This window comes from Malaclemys terrapin, chromosome 25 (genome assembly GCF_027887155.1).
Source record: "Malaclemys terrapin pileata isolate rMalTer1 chromosome 25, rMalTer1.hap1, whole genome shotgun sequence".
Classification (NCBI taxonomy): domain Eukaryota; kingdom Metazoa; phylum Chordata; order Testudines; family Emydidae; genus Malaclemys; species Malaclemys terrapin.
The window spans coordinates 4,965,752-4,986,781 of record NC_071529.1 but is presented as its reverse complement, the minus strand read 5'-3'; the positions used below and the strand labels follow the sequence as shown (position 1 = coordinate 4,986,781).

The 21,030-nt window shown below is 55.4% G+C and overlaps 1 protein-coding gene across 1 annotated transcript in view; it reads left to right on the top strand.

Moving 5' to 3' along the window:
• The window catches only part of LOC128829339 (alpha-2-macroglobulin-like protein 1), a 56,953-nt gene that overhangs the window by 10,036 nt on the left and 25,887 nt on the right, over positions 1-21,030 (top strand). Inside the window, exons 9-17 of the mRNA XM_054014720.1 lie at positions 273-387; positions 868-977; positions 1,520-1,684; positions 2,224-2,454; positions 10,173-10,236; positions 10,379-10,524; positions 12,131-12,280; positions 13,865-14,128; positions 19,213-19,330. Coding sequence (XP_053870695.1) covers positions 273-387; positions 868-977; positions 1,520-1,684; positions 2,224-2,454; positions 10,173-10,236; positions 10,379-10,524; positions 12,131-12,280; positions 13,865-14,128; positions 19,213-19,330 — 1,363 coding nt within the window. The remainder of the gene's footprint in view (positions 1-272; positions 388-867; positions 978-1,519; positions 1,685-2,223; positions 2,455-10,172; positions 10,237-10,378; positions 10,525-12,130; positions 12,281-13,864; positions 14,129-19,212; positions 19,331-21,030) is intronic.

The window sequence follows — 21,030 nt, the reverse complement described above, 5'->3', positions numbered from 1 at the left end:
ATGTGATGGTCATGAGTGGCCAAGGCCTCCGTTTCACATTCATCCAAAGACAGCAACTCCTGCAGCACAGCGCCCCCTAGCACCATGCTGGGATACCGGAGTCAGGGCTCACTCCAAGGCGAGAGCGCCCCCTGCTGCTGACTTCAGCACCCAGGTTTTCTTTGAGTGTTTCCCGTCCCAGCACTATCCAGGCGGAGCCCGATTAGAGACCTGCTGAGCTGACATCTGCAGGGCAGAGCTGCTGCTAACGGGCTGTGATTCTCTCCCTCCAGACTGACCGAAATGGCTGCTTTTCCAGAGAGGTGGGGACGGCTCCCTTCAACCTGACCCACTCTGGCTACGAGATGAGTCTCCAGGCCAAGGCCTCTCTAGTGGAGGAGGGGACAGGTGGGACCAAACACATACTCCAGGACATGAGCACATCCACAGATACACACGTCCTCAGTCTGAGACACACACTGATGGGTGCAGCCCCATGCACACACGCACTCTTGAACACACATACAGACATGTAGATGCGTGCTCACTCACACCACACACATTTGTTACCCCTTTTCACCCACGCAGCAAGCCAAACATTTGGGGGGTTGTAGGTTGTTCCAGGGAGGAGGTAAAATTGCTGATGGATTAAGACCGACGAGAAAGTTTATCTAAATTTTTTAGTTTCCAAATTCCCCAGGAAAACATTCTCCAACCCCAGTTGAACCCCTCCCCCCAAATTCTCCCCTAAATTGCACCCTCCAGCCCAAAGCTACAGGGGGTAGAAAGGGCCGTGTGGCTTGTTTGTGGAGAGAAATCTGGGACTTAGCCTGAGCTCTGGTCTCGCTCCTGGCACCTTCCTCCTATCGTCCCTTCCTCTCCTGCTAGGGGTGGAGCTCAACGCAACCAAGAGCTGTGACATCGTGTCTGAAATCGCTACGGTGACCTTTGAGGACGATGACAATACCTACAAGGCTGGAATCCCCTACACTGGCAAGGTAACGGGATTATCGGTAACCCTCAGTGCTGACCCCAGCATTCCCTGCTGTTCCAGTCCTCCCCTCTCCCAGGAGTCTGCTCCCTTGAGTGGTGCGTCTGCTCCAGGGGTGAAAGTAACTTAAAGGACTTACCGGTACGCCGGAGTCCTGAGCGGGGGTGTGGCCTCAACTGGAAGAGGCGGGCCCTTTCAAGATTTAAAGGCCCTGGGGCTCCGGCTGTGGCTGGGAGCCCCAGGGCCTTTAAATCACCACGGAGCTACCAGCTGCTGAGGTGGCTTGGAGCCCCAGGGCTCAGGGGCGAATTAAAACAGCGGCCAGAGCACCGAGCCCTTTAAATCCCCTCCCGAGCCTGGCTGCCAGTGCTCCAGAGGCGCTTTACAGGGCCCGGGGCTCCCCGCAGCGGCTGGAGTCCTGGGCCCTTTAAATAACCACCATGGAAGCTGCTCTAGTCCATCACAGCGTACTGGCTCTTGCCGGTACGCCGTACCGGACTGCACCGGCTTCCTTTCACCTCTGGTCTGCCCCTTTCTCTCCTGGCTCAGATGCTCCTGAAGGCGGCAGATGGCTCTGTGCTGAAGAATGAGAAGCTGCAGCTCTTTGTTAGCTATGGGGATAAGAATAAGAACCAGACCTTCCTGACCGATGAGTCTGGCAGAGCCTCCTTTGAGCTGGACACCTCCAGCTGGACCGGGAGCGTCAATCTGAGGGTAAGTGACGGGCCTCCGAGCCCCAGTGGGGCCCCTGCACTCCAGTCTCTGTTACTGTGTCTGTGATTGTTGATGTTTATTACAGTGGTGCCTAAGGAGCAGCCAGGATCGGGGCCCCATGGTGCTGGGTGCTGCACACACTAAGAGTAGAATGGCCCTGCTCAAAGCGCCTGCAGGCTGAATAGCCAGAACAGACGGTGGGGGGGAGGCGCAGAACCCACCAGCAGAGCCATCAATGGGGTGACGCAAACGGCATCTTAGTGCCACCACTTCTCTTCTCATTAATATTTGGGGTGGGGTTTAGTTAGGAAGGTCGCCCCCTTCGGGCAGCTCAGCCCAGGGGCTGCCCCATTGCTGCTGTCGGGCTGCCCCATTCGAACCACTGGGGTTTTCCATGTCACTCTTACGGACGCAGGGCGAGGGGCCATGGGGGTGAGCTCAGCCGGCAGCATCGGAGCCTGCCCTGCCCCAGCTGCATTCCTGTCCTGTGCTGGGTGCTCTGCACCCCGGCGAGCCCCATCACTCTCCCTGTCCCACAGGGGCACTTCAAGCAGGTGGATGGCAACTCTTTGAATGGGAGAGACTATCCCAGTTACCGGGATGCCGATCGTCACCTGGAGCCCTTCTACTCCAAGAGCCAAAGTTTCCTAAAGATCCGCTCGCTGGGAGGCGTGCTGTCCTGCGACCAGGCCCAGCAGCTCCAGGTCGATTACGTCATTGCTCGGGAGGCCCTAGGGAACGGGTCCAGGAGCCTGGATTTCATCTTCCTGGTGAGCCCGTCCTGGAAGACTAAAGCATGTGTGTGTGTGTGTGAGCATGAGGTGCACTATCAGCGCTGTATCCCCACAGGAGAGCAGTGGGGAATCGAACGGTTCCTTTGAATTACAAGGGCGGGGCTAGATCAGGATGGGGCTTTTCCCCTTTCCCCACTAGGGGCTCTGGTTCCAATCTGGCCCCAAAGCGGGGGCTGGCTGGCCTCGGGGGGCTGGAGAATGGGATACCTGCCTGAATATGCTTACTTGCACCTGCACCTCTGCTGGCTCAGTCCATGAGGAGAAGAGGCCACACCCTGGCCTGACTCCAGCCTGCGTGGCCACCCCCACGTCGGGGCGTTTGTCAGCCCTCTGTACAGCATCAGCTTGTAACCCAGTGTGCCTGGGGCAGCCCTCACTGGAAATGCCAAGGTCAGGGCAGGCTGCAAAAAAAGAGCAGATTCTCCCAAAACTGGTGGTTCACACTGAAGTTGGACTCACCAACCAGTCGCAAACTGCTCCTGATTCCCCACTCTGGTTATCAAGAAGCTAAAAAAGAAATCACACAACCCCCTTTACTGCATTCCAGTTCTCTGGCTTCCAATCAGCACCTAGGTCCAGGACAGTGAGAAGTCATTTAAAACCTCTGCTCACAATACAAAATGTTCTTCTGACCCCAAAGGGTCAGCCATGTCACCAGGCCAATATTAGTTTGGATCTTACCCAAAATACCACGCTGCCAGCCAGTCCTTTATTGTCTGAAACAAAAGGTTTGTTATAAGGAAAAAAGAAAGAACAAGAAGAGAGTTGTTAAATGGTAAAACAATCACATAGGAACAGAGACTTCAAAGTCTATATTTCTGGTTCTTCTTCGAGTGCTTGCTCATATCAATTCCAATTAGGTGTGCGCGCGCCGCGTGCACGATCGTCGGAGAATTTTCTACCCTAGCAACACCCGTCGGGTCGGCTGTGGAGCCCCCTAGAGTGGCGCCTTCATGGCGCTGGATATATACCCCAGCCGACCCGGCACCCCCTCAGTTCCTTCTTACCGCCCCTGACGGTCGTTGGAACTGTGGAGCGCGGCATAGCTGTTCTCCACTCTCCCTAGCTTATTCCGTTTATAGATAGTTATAGTTCTAGTTCTAGTTGTATATAGTTAGATAGTTGTTTAAATTACTTTATTAACAGTTGTTGTATAGTTAAAAGGGGATTAAGGGGGTTGTTCTCCCCCTTTTTCCCCCGGCGCGTAGCCGGGCTCATGCCCAAGGCTCCCGGTTTTAAGCAGTGCGCGTCCTGCGCTAAGCCTATGCCCACAAGTGACCCGCACGACTCGTGTCTGAAGTGCCTGGGAGAGTCCCATCAAACAGAGAAGTGTAAGATCTGTAAGGCCTTCAGACCGAGAACCAAAAAGGAGCGGGACTTTCGGCTTCGGCAACTCCTCATGGAGGCGGCACTTAGCCCGGACGCTCCATCGGCGCGTCAAGCCCCAGCGCCGAGCGCCTCAGTGCGCAGTGCCCCAGCGGCACCGACTGCCCCGGCACCGCGAGTGGAGTAAGTGCCTCCGCGGCACCGGACCCCTTCGGCACCGCACCCGCCGCAAGTGCCTCGGTGCCGATCGTTATCACCGGGACATAAGAAATCCCGTAAGGCGCAGGAGACTGCCGTCCTGAAGACGCCGGCCCCCCCGGTGCCGGGGGTAGAGCCACGTCCACCGGTGGAGCACCAAAAGCAGGTGCCTCCGGCACCGTCGACTCCGGCTCCGAGGCCGTTGAGTCCGGTGCGGACAGGATCACCACCGCGGTCAGTGGTGGAACCGTGCCTCCCGTCGACCCCAGAGACCTTTGCGACGGCAAGAGACTTGATTGCTCTCACGGAGCCGGCACCGCCCCAACCACCGGCACCGTTGGCCCCTCGTCCGGTGCAATCCAGGGGGAAACCTGCCTTGATGCGCCCGCCATCTCAGGGACTGGAACCACGGCACCGATCCAGGTCCCGAAGCAGGTCCCGACGCCGCTCGCAGTCCCGGCACCGAATATCACCTCGGCACCGGTCGTACTCGCAGCTAAGATCATTGTCACGGCACCGTTCTACGTCCCGGCACCGTTATGATCGTCGGTACCGTTCGACATCGAGATGTAGTTCCCGGCACCGATACGAACGACGCTCGACGTCGAGGGGCCGCTCCCAGCACCGGGCCTACTCGAGATCGCCGTCCAGGTCGGACTCTCGGCACAGACGGGGTCATCGGCACCGATCCCGATCTCGGCACCGCTCTCCGGCACCGCATAGAGACAGATCGTCTCCAGACCGGCACCGTACGGCACCGTATCTCCCAGAGCTCATCTCGGTGCGGTCGGCACCGCCATGGCCTTCGAGATCGGTGTCTCGCTCCTCTGATGGGGCATCGAGATCTGCATACCCCCCTCGGGGGCAGGCCGATGAACCAGATATGGGCCACTGGCAGGAAACAGCGGAGGATCCCGCTCAAGGTCCTTCGCACTGGTCGTTCTGGACCCCGTGGGCGTACCACCAGGCACAAGGGGCTCTACCACCATCAACCTCTCGCTCGGTGCACTCGGAGCGAAGGGCCCCAGAGTCCACCATCTCTCGCCCTCCTCCAGGGGGCATGGAGGCTTCCGTGACCGCACCACCTGATGTCCCGGATCCAGGGGCAGGTGATGCTCCACTCCAGGGCTCATTGGACCAGGACCCGCCCGTGGACCCCTTGCCACCTGAGGCATCTTCCTCATCTTCCCCAGATGAGGCAGTGGCGGGAACAACGAGCACAGGTCCACCCCCGATAGATCTCCGGGCACACCAGGACCTATTACGTAGGGTGGCGCGTAATATGGACCTACAAGCAGAGGAGATAGTGGAGGTGCAGGACCCCATTGTAAACATCCTCTCTGCGGATGCCCCATCCAGAGTGGCGTTACCCCTGATCCGCACGATCCAGGCTAACGCCAATACGATATGGCAAACTCCTGCCTCTATTCCACCCACTGCCAGAGGGGTGGAAAGAAAATACTTTGTCCCCTCAAAGGAATATGAGTACTTGTATACTCATCCCCAGCCCTGTTCACTGGTGGTGTCATCAGTGAATGCAAGGGAGCGCCACAGTCAACAGGCCGCAGCGCCCAAATCGAAGGAAGCTAAGCGCCTCGATTTGTTTGGGCGCAAGGTTTATTCAGCCGGGGGGCTACAACTTAGAGCGGCTAACCAACAGGCGCTCCTGAGCCGCTATAACTTTAATTCCTGGAACTCTATGGGGAAGTTCAAGGAATTGGTCCCCCAAGACTCCAGAGAAGAGTTTGGGGCCTTAGTGGAGGAGGGTAAGAAGATGGCACGGACCTCCTTACAGGCCTCCTTGGACATAGCGGACTCGGCTGCGAGAACCCTGGCTTCAGGTATCGCCATGCGGAGAATCTCCTGGCTCCAGGTCTCGGGTTTGCCTCTGGAACTGCAGCAGACCCTGCAGGATTTACCCTTTGAGGGACACGGGTTGTTCTCAGATAAGACGGACTCTCGTCTGCAGAGCCTCAAGGACTCGAGAACAATCATGCGCTCACTGGGGATGCATGTTGCGGGTCCCCAGCGTAGGCCATTTAGGCCCCAGCCTCAGCGATTCTACACCCCCCCCACCGCGTCAGAGACAGGACCCTGCCAGAAGGCGGGGGCGAGGTGGTAGGAGAAGGTTGACCGGCCCTCAACCCGGTCAGAACCAGGGGCCACCAAGGCCACCTTCAGGCCCCAGGCAGAACTTTTGAAGGTGCGGTCGAGGACGGCGCCCCAGTCATCCCCCATGATCCAGCCCCCTCCTTCCGGGATCGCCTCTCCCATTTCCACCGTGCTTGGTCCCTTATAACCTCGGACCGTTGGGTCCTTCGCACGGTGGAGAGGGGATACGCTCTCCAGTTTTCCTCATCCCCCCCCTCCCACCGCCTCTCCCCGTCCCTCTTCACGGACCCTTCTCACGAGCAACTTCTTATACAGGAGGTTTCTACGCTCCTATCTATGGGGGCCATAGAGGAGGTTCCATTAGAGTTAAGGGGCAGGGGATTTTATTCCCGCTACTTCCTGATCCCCAAGTCCAAAGGGGGTCTGCGACTCATCTTAGACTTACGCGGACTCAACAAATTCGTAGTAAAGTTGAAATTCTGCATGGTCTCTTTGGGGGCCATTATCCCTTCCCTCGATCCTGGAGACTGGTTCGCCACCCTCGACATGAAGGACGCATACTTCCATATAGCAATCTACCCGCCTCACAGGCGCTTCCTACGCTTTGTGGTAAACAAGGTGCATTACCAATTTGCAGTCCTTCCCTTCGGCCTATCCTCAGCCCCAAGGGTGTTCACAAAATGTATGGCCGTCGTGGCGGCATACCTTCGTCGGCAAGAGATACAGGTGTTCCCGTATTTAGACGACTGGCTGATACACGGTCGCACCAGAGAGCAAGTCCGAGCTCACATCCACATAATAGTGCACACATTCAACGAGTTGGGCATCCTACTCAACGAGGAGAAATCCACTCTAGAGCCTACCCAGAGAATAGAATTTATTGGGGCAGTCCTAGACTCCAGACGTGCACAAGCTATCTTGCCAGACAATCGCTTTCACACCATCACAAGCCTCATTCAAGGACTCAGGGCCTTCCCAACTACCACGGTAAGGTCGTGCCTCACCCTGCTGGGTCACATGGCTTCTTGCACGTACGTAACCAGGCATGCCAGACTTCGACTTCGCCCACTGGGTCTCATCGGTGTACCACCTATATCGGGACAGCCTGGACATGGTGATCACGGTTCCGAACTCGGTCCTGACCGCCCTCACATGGTGACTAGACCACAGTGTGGTTTGCGAGGGGATGCCGTTTCACGCACCACAACCCTCTCTGCACCTGGTCACAGACGCTTCATCTCTGGGTTGGGGTGCCCATCTCAACGAACACCATACCCAAGGTCTGTGGACTGCACCCCAGCTCACCCTGCACATCAATGTTTGGGAACTGATGGCAGTGCGCTTGGCGTGCCAGGCATTTCTCAATCTCCTGCGTGGCCACTGTGTGTTAGTTCTCATCGACAACACCACGGCCATGTTTTACATCAACAGGCAAGGAGGGGCACGGTCGTCGACTCTATGCCAGGAAGCCATTTGCCTATGGGACTTCTGCATCGCCCACTCAATCCATCTCACAGCATCGTTCCTCCCTGGAGTCCAGAACACTTTAGCGGACCGACTCAGCAGGTCCTTTCAGACGCACGAGTGGTCTATTCGTCCGGACATCATCTATTCCGTTTTCCAGAGGTGGGGGTTTCCCCAGGTAGACCTGTTTGCATCTCGAGCCAACAGGAAGTGCCACATGTTCTGCTCCCTGCAAGGGCGAGCCCCGGGCTCTCTATCGGACGCGTTTCTCCTTCCTTGGAAAGACCACCTGTTTTACGCCTTCCCTCCATTTCCACTGGTCCACAAGGTGCTGCTCAAATTACGCAGAGACCAGGCTCGAATAATTCTAGTCGCTCCAGCGTGGCCGAGACAACACTGGTACACCACACTGTTGGAGCTCTCGGTTCAGACACCGATCACGCTTCCGTTGTGTCCAGATCTCATCTCCCAGGACCACGGCCGACTACGTCACCCCGACCTACAATCACTCCACCTCACGGCATGGCTGCTCCATGGTTCACCCAGGCAGAGCGGCAATGCTCGCACTCTGTCCAACAGATTCTGCTGAGCAGTAGGAAGCCTTCAACACGGACCACGTACTTGGCCAAGTGGAAGCGGTTCTCCTGTTGATGCGAACAACGAGCCATGTCCCCGTTACAGGCACCTATTCCTCTCATATTGGAATATCTCCTCTCCCTAAAACAGCAGGGTTTGGCGATATCTTCAATTAGAGTTCACCTGGCCGCTATATCGGCTTTTCACCCAGGGGAACTCGCGTCCTCGGTATTCTCCAACCCGATGGTCGTTAGATTCCTCAAGGGCCTAGACCGGATGTACCCACAACAGCGTCAACCCGTTCCGACATGGGATCTCAACCTGGTTCTCTCTAAGCTTACAGGTCCTCCATTCGAGCCAATGGCCACCTGTTCACTTCTGTACCTATCCTGGAAGACAGCCTTCCTCGTAGCCATCACCTCAGCAAGGCGCGTTTCTGAACTCAGGGCGCTTACGTCTGAGCCCCCTTACACGGTTTTCCATAAGGATAAAGTGCAGCTTCGTCCACATCCTGCCTTTCTTCCTAAGGTGGTCTCTCCGTTTCACTTGAATCAGGATATATTTCTCCCAGTCTTCCATCCTAAACCACATGCTACTCGCCAAGACCAGCGTTTGCATTCTTTGGATGTTCGCAGGGCTCTGGCTTTCTATATTGACCGCACAAAGCACTTTAGAAAGACGACGCAACTCTTCGTTGCAGTGGCCGACCGGATGAAAGGCTTACCGGTATCCTCACAACGCCTATCCTCCTGGATCACGTCTTGCATCCGGACTTGCTATGACCTGGCCGGCGTCTCAACACTGCACCTTACCGCTCACTCCACGAGGGCCCAAGCTTCCTCGACTGCCTTCCTGGCTCAAGTTCCGATCCAGGACATTTGTAGGGCTGCAGTTTGGTCATCAGTCCACACATTTGCAGCTCACTACGCACTGGTACAGCAGTCCAGGGACGATGCTGCATTCGGTTCAGCAGTTCTGCACACGGCAATGTCTCACTCCGACCCCTCCACCTAGGTAAGGCTTGGGAGTCACCTAATTGGAATCGATATGAGCAAGCAGAAAAGACGGTTACTCACCGTTGTAACTGTTGTTCTTCGAGATGTGTTGCTCATATCCATTCCAAACCCGCCCTCCTTCCCCACTGTCGGAGTAGCCGGCAAGAAGGAACTGAGGGGGCGCCGGGTCAGCTGGGGTATATATCCAGCGCCATGAAGGCGCCACTCTAGGGGGCTCCACAGCCGACCCGACGGGTATTGCTAGGGTAGAAAATTCTCCGACGATCGTGCACGCAGCGCGCGCACACCTAATTGGAATGGATATGAGCAACACATCTCGAAGAACAACAGTTACAACGGTGAGTAACCGTCTTTTCTGAGCAGTATTGGTGAGTTTGCTGGCTTGAAGTCCCTTTGGAACAGATGCACAGCTTGAATGTGTCATTCAGTCCTTTGTTCAGTGCTTCATTTGTAGAAAAGTTACTCCAGAGGTAAGAAGCAGGACTGGAGACAAAATGGAGAAGATGCAGCTGCCCTTTATATTCCTTTTGCCATGTGGCTGGTACTTCCTTTGTCCCAAACACAAGCTGCACAGCACATGGCATGGAAAAGCCGTAGAGTTCTCTGTCCACCATCCTGCCCCTACATGCCTTGCTGACTCCTAAGGTGTAGCCCCTAGTTCCTTTCAATGGGCTCACTGTTGGGCTATGACCCATGATGGGCCATCGAACAGGCTCGGCAGTGCTGATGCCAATCTGTCTGGGGGTGTCACCCAGAACCACAGCCTGAGTTTTGAAATACAGATGTACCACACAGACCTAGAACACAATACAAAGGTGATACAAACATATAAACAAGATCCTCATACTTGGCAAATCGCACCATTTCCACAGACACCTTCCATGGCATATCTGGTCAGATTCCTTGCAATTTTCTAATGTTGGTATCAACAATACCATAAAGTGTCTCCCAGATTCCACATAGGATCACACAGCTCAGTGACCCCCGTCTCCTCCTCCACAGGTCGTGGCCAAGGGAGCCATCGCCAGGATCCTCCAGAAGGGGCTGGATCTCAGGGAGTGGGCTGGTAAGTGGCGGGGGAGGGGTCTGTGCAGATAGGGGGCGCCCAGGGGGAACTGGGGTTTGAGCCCCTTGAGCTGGGCCAGGCTGGGGGAGGGGGCTCTGCTGGCTGGGCCTGACTTCCCCTGGGTGTTTCCCACCGTCCCTAGGGCTGAAGGGCTCCTTCTCCGTGGAGCTGCCCGTCGGCGCTGACCTGGCGCCCGCTGCCATGGTGCTGGGTTACACGGTGCTGCCCGATGGTGAGATGGCTGCCGACCGCGCCCGGCTGCACATGGCCAAGTGCCTCCCGAACAAGGTGAGCATGGGGCAGAGGGGCCTTGGGGGTGGGGGAATCGCTCCCTGCCCCATAACAGGAGCCCTGAGCAGAGGCATCGCTGGGTGCCCTCGGCCCCTCCCTTCCGCGGCCTTACAGCAGCACCAGGGTCGTTGCGGTAGTGCCAGCTCTGGTGAATTGATCACTAGCCATTTTGCCCCCACCTGTAGGCGTTCCCGCGATGACAGGAAAAACTCCAGCCCCCGCACAATGTAGGCGCAGGTGCCTGCCATCCCCCCCCTCCCATTCCGCTCTCCCCGGCCACAGCAAGTATCTGCTCCCCCAAACCCTTCCTGCCTCCCCCAGCCAATCCTGCTTCCCCCGTGGACTCAGCCTCTCACTCCGGGCCCAGCAGGTACCTGCTGCCTGCCTGCCCCACCCCTCGCCTCCCTGTACCCAGCTCCCAGAGCTCCTGCTTCTGTCCCTCCCACCCCACTGGCCAGGACCTGGCCCCTCCCCGGCCCACTCTGGGCTCCCTGGCAGGTACCTGCTGCCCTGAGCCCTCCCCACTCCCCAGTCTCTGCAGCCACTTGCTCCTCCAACCCCCCAGAACTTCTGCCACCTCAACCCTACCCACTGCCAATCCTCCAACCCGTGCCAGCCCCTGCTCACCCTGGGAGATTCCTGGGGCGGGAGGCAGGGCGTGGCCAGCTGGCCATATTTCTTTACAAGGCTTCTAAGGGGGCCGCTGCCCCTCCAGTCGACTGGAGCACCAGTGTCATGAGGGGAGGGGCCCCTCTCCTCCTCTGGGCCGGAAGCCGGCTCCCACTGTTAGCCAGATGAGCAGTAGAAACTCCCTCCATGAAGGCTGGGGCTCCCCTCTCTGGGCACCCAGCAGGGGGACGTCCCTGTCATTGAGAAAAGCTTTTGCCAGGGACCAGCCGTCAGCCCCCTCCCCACTGCACATAGGGGTCAGTTGGGGGAAGGCCCCTCTCCTCTGGGACTAGGGAGGTAAAGATACAGAATTCCTCCTCCACCTCTCCCCTCCATCTTGTAGGGGGCTGGCTGAGTCCTTCTGCCCCCTCCCACTTCACCCTACTGCCCTGGGGGTAAGTGTGACCCTTCTGTCCCCCCTACCCCCCCAGCCCGGGGAGGCAGTGCACTGTTACCCGGAGGCATTTCAATGCCCCCCTCGGAAATGGCGGCTGCCCCCCACACCAGCAACTGGCATCTGCTTGGTATTGGGAGGGACAGGGGGAGCGGAGAAGTCAGAAGACAGACTGCAGCCCAGGGCTTTGTCCTTGTCAAGAATCTCAGAACTTTTGGGGTGTCTGACTCATGAGTTTTATCTGGTGGGGCTGGTGATCCTGTCGTATCCCTACCCACCTGCCCCTCCTACACACACACACCCCTCGGGGGGCCAAGAATAACTGCAGCTCCCTGAGCCGTTCCATGGGGGCGCTCAATGAGTCTGGGCTGCCTCAACCCCCCACCCCCAGCACCGACTCCCAAAGCCCCAGCCCTTCAGCCAGCGGGGCCTGGGGCCAGAGTGACACTCGGTGCCTGCCCCCGCCCCTGCCCAGGCCTGTCTCCTCCTGCCCCTGGGGGGTCTCTCTCCCCCTCCCCTGTGACGCCCTGTGCCTCGCAGGTGAAGCTGGCCTTCTCGCAGGACCGGGCCCTGCCGGGCTCAGAGCTCCAGCTGCGGGTGCAGGCTGCCCCCGGGTCCCTGTGCGCCGTCCGCGCCGTGGATCAGAGCGTGCTGCTCATGAAGCCCGAGGCCGAGCTCAGCATCGATAGGGTGAGTCCAGAGCAGCTCGGCTGCTCGCCCGGCCCCTCCCGACAAGTCCTCCCCCCTCACAGGGAGGGGCGATGCACGGCAGCTGGGGGACACCCCTCGAGGCCACCTCCCCCTGGTCTGAGGGCTGTTCCCATGGCACTTGACACCCCCTAACTCTGGGGGATCCCCGCTTGCCTTGCCTGTTCTCCCATCAGCCCTTGTAGTGCCCCCCTTCCGACACCCCCTCACCCCGGCTCCGGCTGGGAACATGGAGCTCAGAGCTGAGATAATGGCTGGGGTAGCCGGAGCTCGCTCTCCAGAGCAGAGCTGGTCCCCGGGGCAGGGCCAGGAGAATTTCCTGCCTCCCATGTACAGCAGGGGACAACTGGCCAGGTGCATTGTGGGAATTGTCCCTGCCTGGGTGGTGATACAGAATCGCACTCGGCCCATCGCTGGCGCCTGCCGTCCAGGGGCTCACGGGCTCTGCACACGGTGAGTGAAGCCTCCCAAGCCCCATGGGGCAGCAGGAGACAGGACTTGATGGTCTAGTTATTACCCTGAAAACAGAATTAAGGTACCCCCAAAATAGCCCACCTATTGCCCCCTCCTGGATTTACCAAGGGTTCCCTCACAACAGCCCACCTGTTATAATCACACCAATCTGTTCTTGTCATGTATGGGTTCCCAGGGTGACGGAGGAAATACCTGGAGGACACTGATACAGCCTTCCAATAAATGAATGACACAAGCAGTGTTCTTTTCCAAAACAAGGCACCTTTTATTGGTGCAAACAACAATCCCTGACACAATAATAATCAAAACAAGTTAAAGAGTGCTCCAAGCCATACTGCCTTACAGTTTGAAGTGATGCTAGGTGATGCGCCCGCTTCAGATGGCCCGTCTTCCACAGGTGGCTGAGAGCAGTTCTTGTGTGTAATACCTAAAGAACATCTATAAATTGCTCTCACAATCAACACAACACACACATTCATCTTTATTAACTCACATACACACACGAACACTCCAATTGTGCTTTGGCCTTCCTGATTACATTCCTGCGTGCTCGAGCAATATTCTTATACTCCTCCCTAGTCATCTGTCCATGTTTCCACTTCTTGTAAGCTTCCTTTTTGTATTTAAGCTCACTGAAGATTTCTCTGTTAAGCTAAGCTGGTCACCTGCCATATTTACTATTCTTTCTGGACATCGTGATGGTTCGTTCCTGCGCCCTCAGTAAGGCTTCTTTTAAATACAGCCAGCTCTCCTGGACTCCTTTCCCCCTCCTGTTATTCTCCCAGGGGATCCTGCCCATCAGTTCCCTGAGGGAGTCAAACACATCTTAGTTATGCCATAATCACATCATTACAATATCTCTATGAAGAATATGGGTCATAATGTCACAGGGCACTTAGGGTTACAGATGCCCATATGAGGGATGGGGCTGGGTGCTGGGCAGGGTGGGGGGAGGTGTCCAGACTAGAGATGAGGCTGGGGTGAGAGTGGAGGTTTGTGGGGTGATGTGCTAGTGGGAGGAGGAGCAGGAGTTCGCCCTGGGATAGCTCATGTCTTGGTTTCATGGCTGACACTGTCTGTGTTTGTCTTTAGGTCTATAACTTGCTCCGCAATTTTCCCCACGGAGGCTATCCCACTGCAGATCAAGTGACTCTGCAATATGATTGTCCACACATAAGTAAGGGAGTGCCTGGACACACAGGACCTCAAGGAGTGCCTGGACACAGAGGAGAACGAGGAGAGGCTGGACAAGCAGGACGTCCATTTCTTAACTTCCGTGAGGCTCGTTACCAGAGGCGGCGCAGAGGGACTAGCAGCTATATCCCCCCTCAGCCTGACGCCTACAACCTGTTTAAGGTAGGGTTGGGCCTGGCCAGGCCTCACACTCCTCTGTAGGCTGAAAGGACTAAACTGGCTCCGATGTGCCCAGAGATGCTGGCATCCAGGGGTGAATCCCACCAAACGGTTTGGCCTGTTCCAATGAATCACCAGGGATGCTCCTAGCAAACTCAGGCCTGGGATACACCTCCCCAGCCACCTTCAGACACGGCCCAGGCCCTGGGACAAATCCCTGGCGTATCCAGGGAGCAGGAATGCCCCATCCCACCTCGCTCCTGGGCACAGGGATATTACATGTGGGGCTGGCAGCGCTACCTCCACTTACAGTTCTCTGGCACTACCTGTTATAAATTTTCAGTTCATGTAACTTTGTCAGACTGAAATGTTTGGGGCTGAAATTTCCCTCAGCCAGGGGTCGGCCTCATGCTGAACTTTCTGAAGAGTTTCAGCTAACACAGCTCAGCAGGGGAGGTGGGGAAATACTCGGTTTTCCCATGATAAAATTAAGCTGTTTAATTGAGAAGCTCCCTGCCTCGGAGCAGAGACTTGACCTAGGCCAGGAGGTCGCCCTGGGGTCAGGGAGGTGCCCTTTGCCTTCCCCATGACATGCAGCCCCCATTTGGCTGAATGGGAAGCCCCTGGGAATGGCAGGTCCCACATGACCAGCAGAGGCTTGGAGTTTGGCAGCATTATTCTGTGAGGAATCCCTCTGCACCACGCCTGCTCCATCCCTTCGACCAGCCTGCGCGCACCTTCGCCACAGAGCAACTGAGCCTGCTCCCCGGGGCCACAGGGGCAGAGCAGGATTTTCCTGAAATGGCTCCTCCCGGCCAGCAGGACCTGCAGTGGCACTGGGTGTGGGAACGGAGCTCCCGGAGATGGTGCCTCTGGTACTCCCAGTGCTCTCCTGCCCGTCCCAGGCAGCCTGGAGGAGGGGGAAGCCACCTGAGTGAAATGTGCAGAGGGGGCAATGAGGGGGTGTTGGCAACAGGGGTGTTGGCGGGGGTCCAGCTCCTTCCTCCCTCTCAGTTCCCAGACACAGTTTGCTGGAAAATAACAATCCAGAGTCCAGTCTGCAGGGAATTCAATGGGTTTATTGGTGCAAGCATGTTCCGAAGGCCTTCACACCAGTCGGGCTATCTCTATGCGCCAACAGAGTTTTCCTCTTCCCGTCCCCAACTACTGTTCTATACGCCAATAGACCCCCACTTCTTCTCCTGACCCCTAGCTCCGCACGCCGACGGAGCTCCCTTCCCCCCCCCCTTCTCGGCAAACTGAATTATACTCGTAGTGCCCCTCCCCTGGTACCACCCTTCCAGTGTATGGTCCTGTTCCGTTCTGGGGGGTCCTGAGTCTGGGGTCGATGAGACCGCCTCTTTTGTACCCAATGGGAGGGGTAAGGTGCGAGGTTTCTTTTTCTCATGGTCACTCCCTCGCACACTTTGCATCTCCTCCCCTACAGCTACTTGGTAACTATGGCAACCCTTTGCTCAATTAGCCCTTTATCTTCAAGGCTACCAGCTGCGGGGGGAAGAAGTCGGGGTGCAGCCCTGTGCTGTCACTTACATTCTCTTGATTGCTTATTCCTGTTTACACTAAAAGCAAGGCCAGAAGCAAGATTATTATTATTTAGTCTCTACCTTATTTACTTCACATTCTCCTAACAAGGGGATTCAGGGACTGAAATTAACCGGAATTGGGAGCCCACGTCCCCCTTTACAGACCTCGCCCTGTGTTTTCAGTGAACAATCCCAGCCAGTGCCTAACAGTTGCGTCCTCGGGAGCAGCTGCTGTCCTGCCTTGCCAGAGGGAGGGATGGACGATGTCCTCCCAAAGACCTCAGGGGACTGTGTTAGCCAAATGGGCTCGTTTCCCCCTGGAGCTGCCCAATTACCCCAAGGAGGCACGGGAGTCTAGAAGACGGCTTTAAGTTTTTATTGACCAGTCAGCTGAGTGGGTGCTCTCCTCGGCTAATGCCAGAGAGAGAGCCCCTTACAAGTACAGAGCAGCCTTTTTATACCTAGCAACAAACAACTTAGCATGCATACCTTATACGTATATGCGGAAGGAACATTGCAAAAGGCCTTGTATGCAGATTGAGAGAGAGGCAAGGGGATGGATACATAACAGGATGCGGTTTAACATTTTACTTGAACTTATCACCTCTTTCCTTAGCACCCCCATTCTCTCCCCCCTGCACTCCACTCTGAGGCATATGTTAGACTAAAATAGCAGTGCCTGTCTGTCTCACCTAGGCTGGTGGTTTGGCCACCTTGTCTTATCGCAGAATCTTGCTGCACAGAGGGCTGCAGCGGGTGTTTTGCAGAGACAGCCGTTGCTCCTGATATGACAGCTGGGCTTATAAGCAAATAGTTGACCTGTTGCTCTAACAACTGGGAGTCAGGAGACTGGGGCTCTGTCCCAGCTGGGGGCTGCTCTGAGTGTTGGCAGCCTCCCCAGGGCCTGGGAGCCCAGTCAGACGGCCATAGTGGAATGGGCTGCTCACCGTGCCAGCGCCCGTGCGGTGGGCGTGCTGCCCATGGCACCCAGCACCGCGCGCACCACGGCATCTAGGGGCTGCCCAGTGGCCAAGTCACTCCCCAGAACTGTCCCCCAGGCGGGCGGGGGCGTTGGGTTCTGGGCACCAGGGGACCAGACAGATGCTGCCACGGGGGGAGCTCGGGGAGCGCGGCCGGCCCCATGGGCGGGTGCTGCACATTGCAGGGGGTGGCAGCTCTGCTCGAGCGGAGGTTGAGTGTCGCTGGCTGTTTAAAGAGGAGTGTCTGAGTGCTCTGACATCCACAGCCTGGCCTGAGATGTGCTGTGCCTCATGGCAGTGCAGGGTGGGGCTAGTGGGCCACATGGGTCATTTGAGTGGGGGAGAGCTCAAGATACAGCCCCCCTCATAAAATGGGTTTACACGACCACCGGGTTCTCATCATGCTGTTTGCCTGCACTTGGGGCTCCAGCTCTGGCTCTGATTTTCCCAAACTGGTCTCAGCTGCTTGGGATTTACCCCAGCTCGTGCCCCCCCTCCACCCCTCTGGGGAGCAATATTCCCAACATTACTGAGGGGAACGTCCAGAACCTGAGGGAGGCGACCTGAACTGAGGCCCCAGAGATTGGGAGGCACATGTGCAGCCAGGCTGGGGCTCTGTGGAGCCAGCGGGTTTGCAGGCAGTCTGGTGTCAAAGTGACCGAGGGGTGCCAGGGGATGTGCTGTGGCCCGTGGATCGCCGGGGTGCCCACGGGCTGTGAGTTCAGGCCCCACCCAGGGCAAGTTTCGGAGGCTGCAAGTTGCGCCCGTTGCCTCCGCTCTGCAGTGGCTCCGTTTGGCAGTTTTGTCCGAGACTGAAATCTGGGGTTGGAGGCGACGTTTTCAAGGGCTGTAAGAGCCATGTGCAGACGCTGCCGTTCCTGCAGAGGGTTGCCAAGGAAATGAGCATCGAGCAGAGGGAAGGGCAAAGCCTCCAGCACCCGGTTAGGAGAATCCAAGCAGGCTCCTCAGAGCTGGACTGAGGCAGACTGGACCCTTCGAGGCTCACGTGCCCCTCTCCTCCTTTCGCAGGCACAGCTCTGTGTGATGGGATCCCCAGGTATACCCTGGACCTGGGATACTGCTGTGCCCCCTTCACTCTCCAGCTTGGGCTGTCTCTCACAGTACTTTGCTAGTGACAAGCAGCAAACCCCTCCAAGCGCTGTGATCACTCAGCACAACCACATGTAGAGCCCCCCACCCAGCTAGATTGCGTGAATGCTCCCAGAGCCGCATACGAATCACACAGAGAAAGGCACCAGCCAATCTCCCAAGCCCCCCGCCTTGCACCCCGGAACTGTACCATGTTGCCCTGGTCAGAAGCCTGGCCAGTGTAAGTTTATTACCCAGTCCGCCCCTCCCTCGATGTGGAGAGGACACACACTAGCCTTTCAGAGTGGTAACTGTGTTACCTGTATCAGCAAAAAGAACGAGGAGTACTTGTGGCACCTTAGAGACTAACAAATTTATTTGGGCATAAGCTTTCATGGGCCAAAACCCACTTCATGAGATGCATGCAGTGGAAAATACAGTAGGAAGATATAGATATAGATATAGATATCTATATATATACACAGAGAGCATGAAAAAATGGGTGTTGCCATACCAACTCTAACAAGACTAAACAATTAAGGTGGGCTGTTATCAGCAGGAGTAAAAAAACTTTTGTAGTGATAATCCAGATGGCCCATTTCAAACAGTTGACAAGAAGGTATGAGTAACAGTATGGGAAAAATTAGCATGGGAAAATAGTTTTTACTTTGTGTAATGACCCATCCACTCCCAGTCTTTATTCAAGCCTAATTTAATGATGTCCAGTTTGCAAATTAATTCCAGTTATGCAGTTTCTCATTGGAGTCTGTTTTTGAAGTTTTTTTGTTGAAGAATTGCGACTTTTAGGTCTGTAATTGAGTGACCAGGGAAGTTGAAGTGTTCTCCGACTGGTTTTTGAATGCTATAATTCTTGATGTCTGATTTGGGTCCATTTTTTCTTTTGCATAGAGACTGTCCAATGTATGTGGCAGAGGGGCATTGCTGGCACATGATGGCATATATTACATTGGTGGATGGGCAGGTGAATGAGCCTCTCATGGTGTAGCTGTTGTGATTAGGTCCTATTATGGTGTCCCTTGAATAGAATAGCCTTTGTAACCTCAGCTGAGATTTCCCAAAACTTCAACCAAAACACCCTGTTTTCTGTAAAATGTAACACAGATTTATTAACTACAGAAAGATCAATTTAAGTGATTATAAGTGGTGGGCAGAAAAGTTTAGAGATAGTTACTAAAGAAAATAAAAGGTAAGTGCACAATCTAAATCTTAAACCTTATTACTCCAGGCAGTATTTGGATCAAGCCATTTTCTCACCCCACTAGAGGTTACAGTTCTTAACACACAGGCTTCCCCTTTTAAGCCTGGGACCAGTTTCCTCAGTTGAAGTCTTTGTCCGCCCAGTGTTCTTGTTGCTTCCAGCATAGGTGGGGGAGGAAAAAGGCCAAAGTATGATGTCACAGTCCCCTCTTTTAGCAGCTCCTGATGCTTTTTCCTCTGTCTTCCTTCTCACCAGGATGTGGCTTTGGAAATTCTCACCAACACCAAGAAGCCCTGTGAACATGGAGATTTTTCTTTACCTTTAGATTTGATAGGCCAGGGTGGCTGGCCTTGCCCTGCATTGTCCTCACCAGGTCAGTGGACTGGGCACTTCCATCACTCTTGATCAGCTATTCCAAATGCCCTTTCTGCCCTCTGAGGGGAGACGCCGTGTGGGCTCCTAGATCGGGCCTGGGACCTGGGTTCTGATCCTGGTTCTAATATTGCCCTTGGCAATTCCATTGTTCTCAAAAAGGCCAGGGGTGGAGATTCTTTATTGTTCTCAATGGAGTGGGGGTGGGGATTCTCCATTGTTCTCCATTGGGCTCAGGGTGGGAGGGTTTCTCCAGTGTTCTCAGTGGGAGCTGGGCACATGTGATCATCTGACCCTTCCAATTCAGCTCTGCTCCTCCCCCCTTCTGCTGGAGGCTCTTTGAGGCAGGGCCTGCAGCTGCCTGTGGAGGGATGGTACCCGACCTCCTGCGGACACCACCCCAATACACATGCTAATCACACAGTGCCAAGTGGTGGTGACCACGGCATCGGCCGGCTCCTTGCCTGTCTCTCTGTGACTCCAGCCCAGATACATTCACTTCACATGGAGACCGATGGCTTTTCTAGCACCAGCCCCATGTGCTGCCCTGGGATCTGAGAATCAAGCTGGGTGTTATGGAGGCAACCACATGGGGTCCTGCAATGCCCACTCATGCTCAGTGGTTGCGGTAGAAATGCACTGAGCCTCCCTAGGCCTCCATGTCCCAGCTGCTCAGTGTGGCTAATGATTTGACCTGCCCGGCTAGCAGCTCTTTGTGAAGGGCTCTGGGTGTGCAACATACCCTTAACGCTGCTCAGGGCAGAGCTGGGACTGAGCTCAGGATTCTCTGGCTCCCACCCATGTGCTGAATCATAGGACTGGAAGGGACCTCGAGACGTCTCTAGATAGTCCCCTGCACTCATGGCAGGACTAAAGATTATCTAGACCATCCCTGATGGGTGTTTGTCCAACCTGCTATTAAAAATCTCCAAAGACAGAGATTCCACAACCTCCCTAGGCAATTTATTCCAATGTTTAACCACCCTGAGTGGAATTTTTTCCTAATGTCCAACCTAAACCTCCCTTGCTGCAATTAAAGCCCATTTCTTCTTTTCTTATCCTCAGAGGTTAAGAACAATTTTTCTCCCTCCTCCTTGTAACAACCTTTTATGTCCTTGAAAACTGTTATCATGTCCCCACTCAGTCTTCTCTTCTCCAGACTAAACAAACCCAATTTTTTCAATCTTCCCTCATATTTCATTGTTTCTAGAACTATAATCATTTTTGTTGCTCTTCTCTCGATTTTTTTCCAATTTCTCCATATCTTTCCTGAAATGTGGCACCCAGAAATAGACAAAATACTCCAGTTGAGGCCTAATCAGTGTGGAGTAGAGTAGAGCAGAAGAATTCTTTCTTGTGTCTTGCTTACAACAGTGGTTCTCAAACTAGGCCTGCTGCTTATTCAGGGAAAGCCCCTGGTGGGCTGGGCTGGTTTGTTTACCTGCCGAGTCCACAGGTTCGGCCAATCGTGGCTCCCACTGGCCGCGGTTTGCCGCTCCAGGCCAATGGGGACTGCAGGAAGGGCGGCCAGCACATCCTTCGGCCTGCATCGCTTCCCACAGATTATCAAAGATAATCGCTAATGGCTCAGCTATCTCCTCAGTCAGCTCCTTGAATATTCTGGGATGCATTTCATCAGGCCATGGTGACTTGAAGACATCTAACTTGTCTAAGTAATTTTTAGCTTGTTCTTTTCCTATT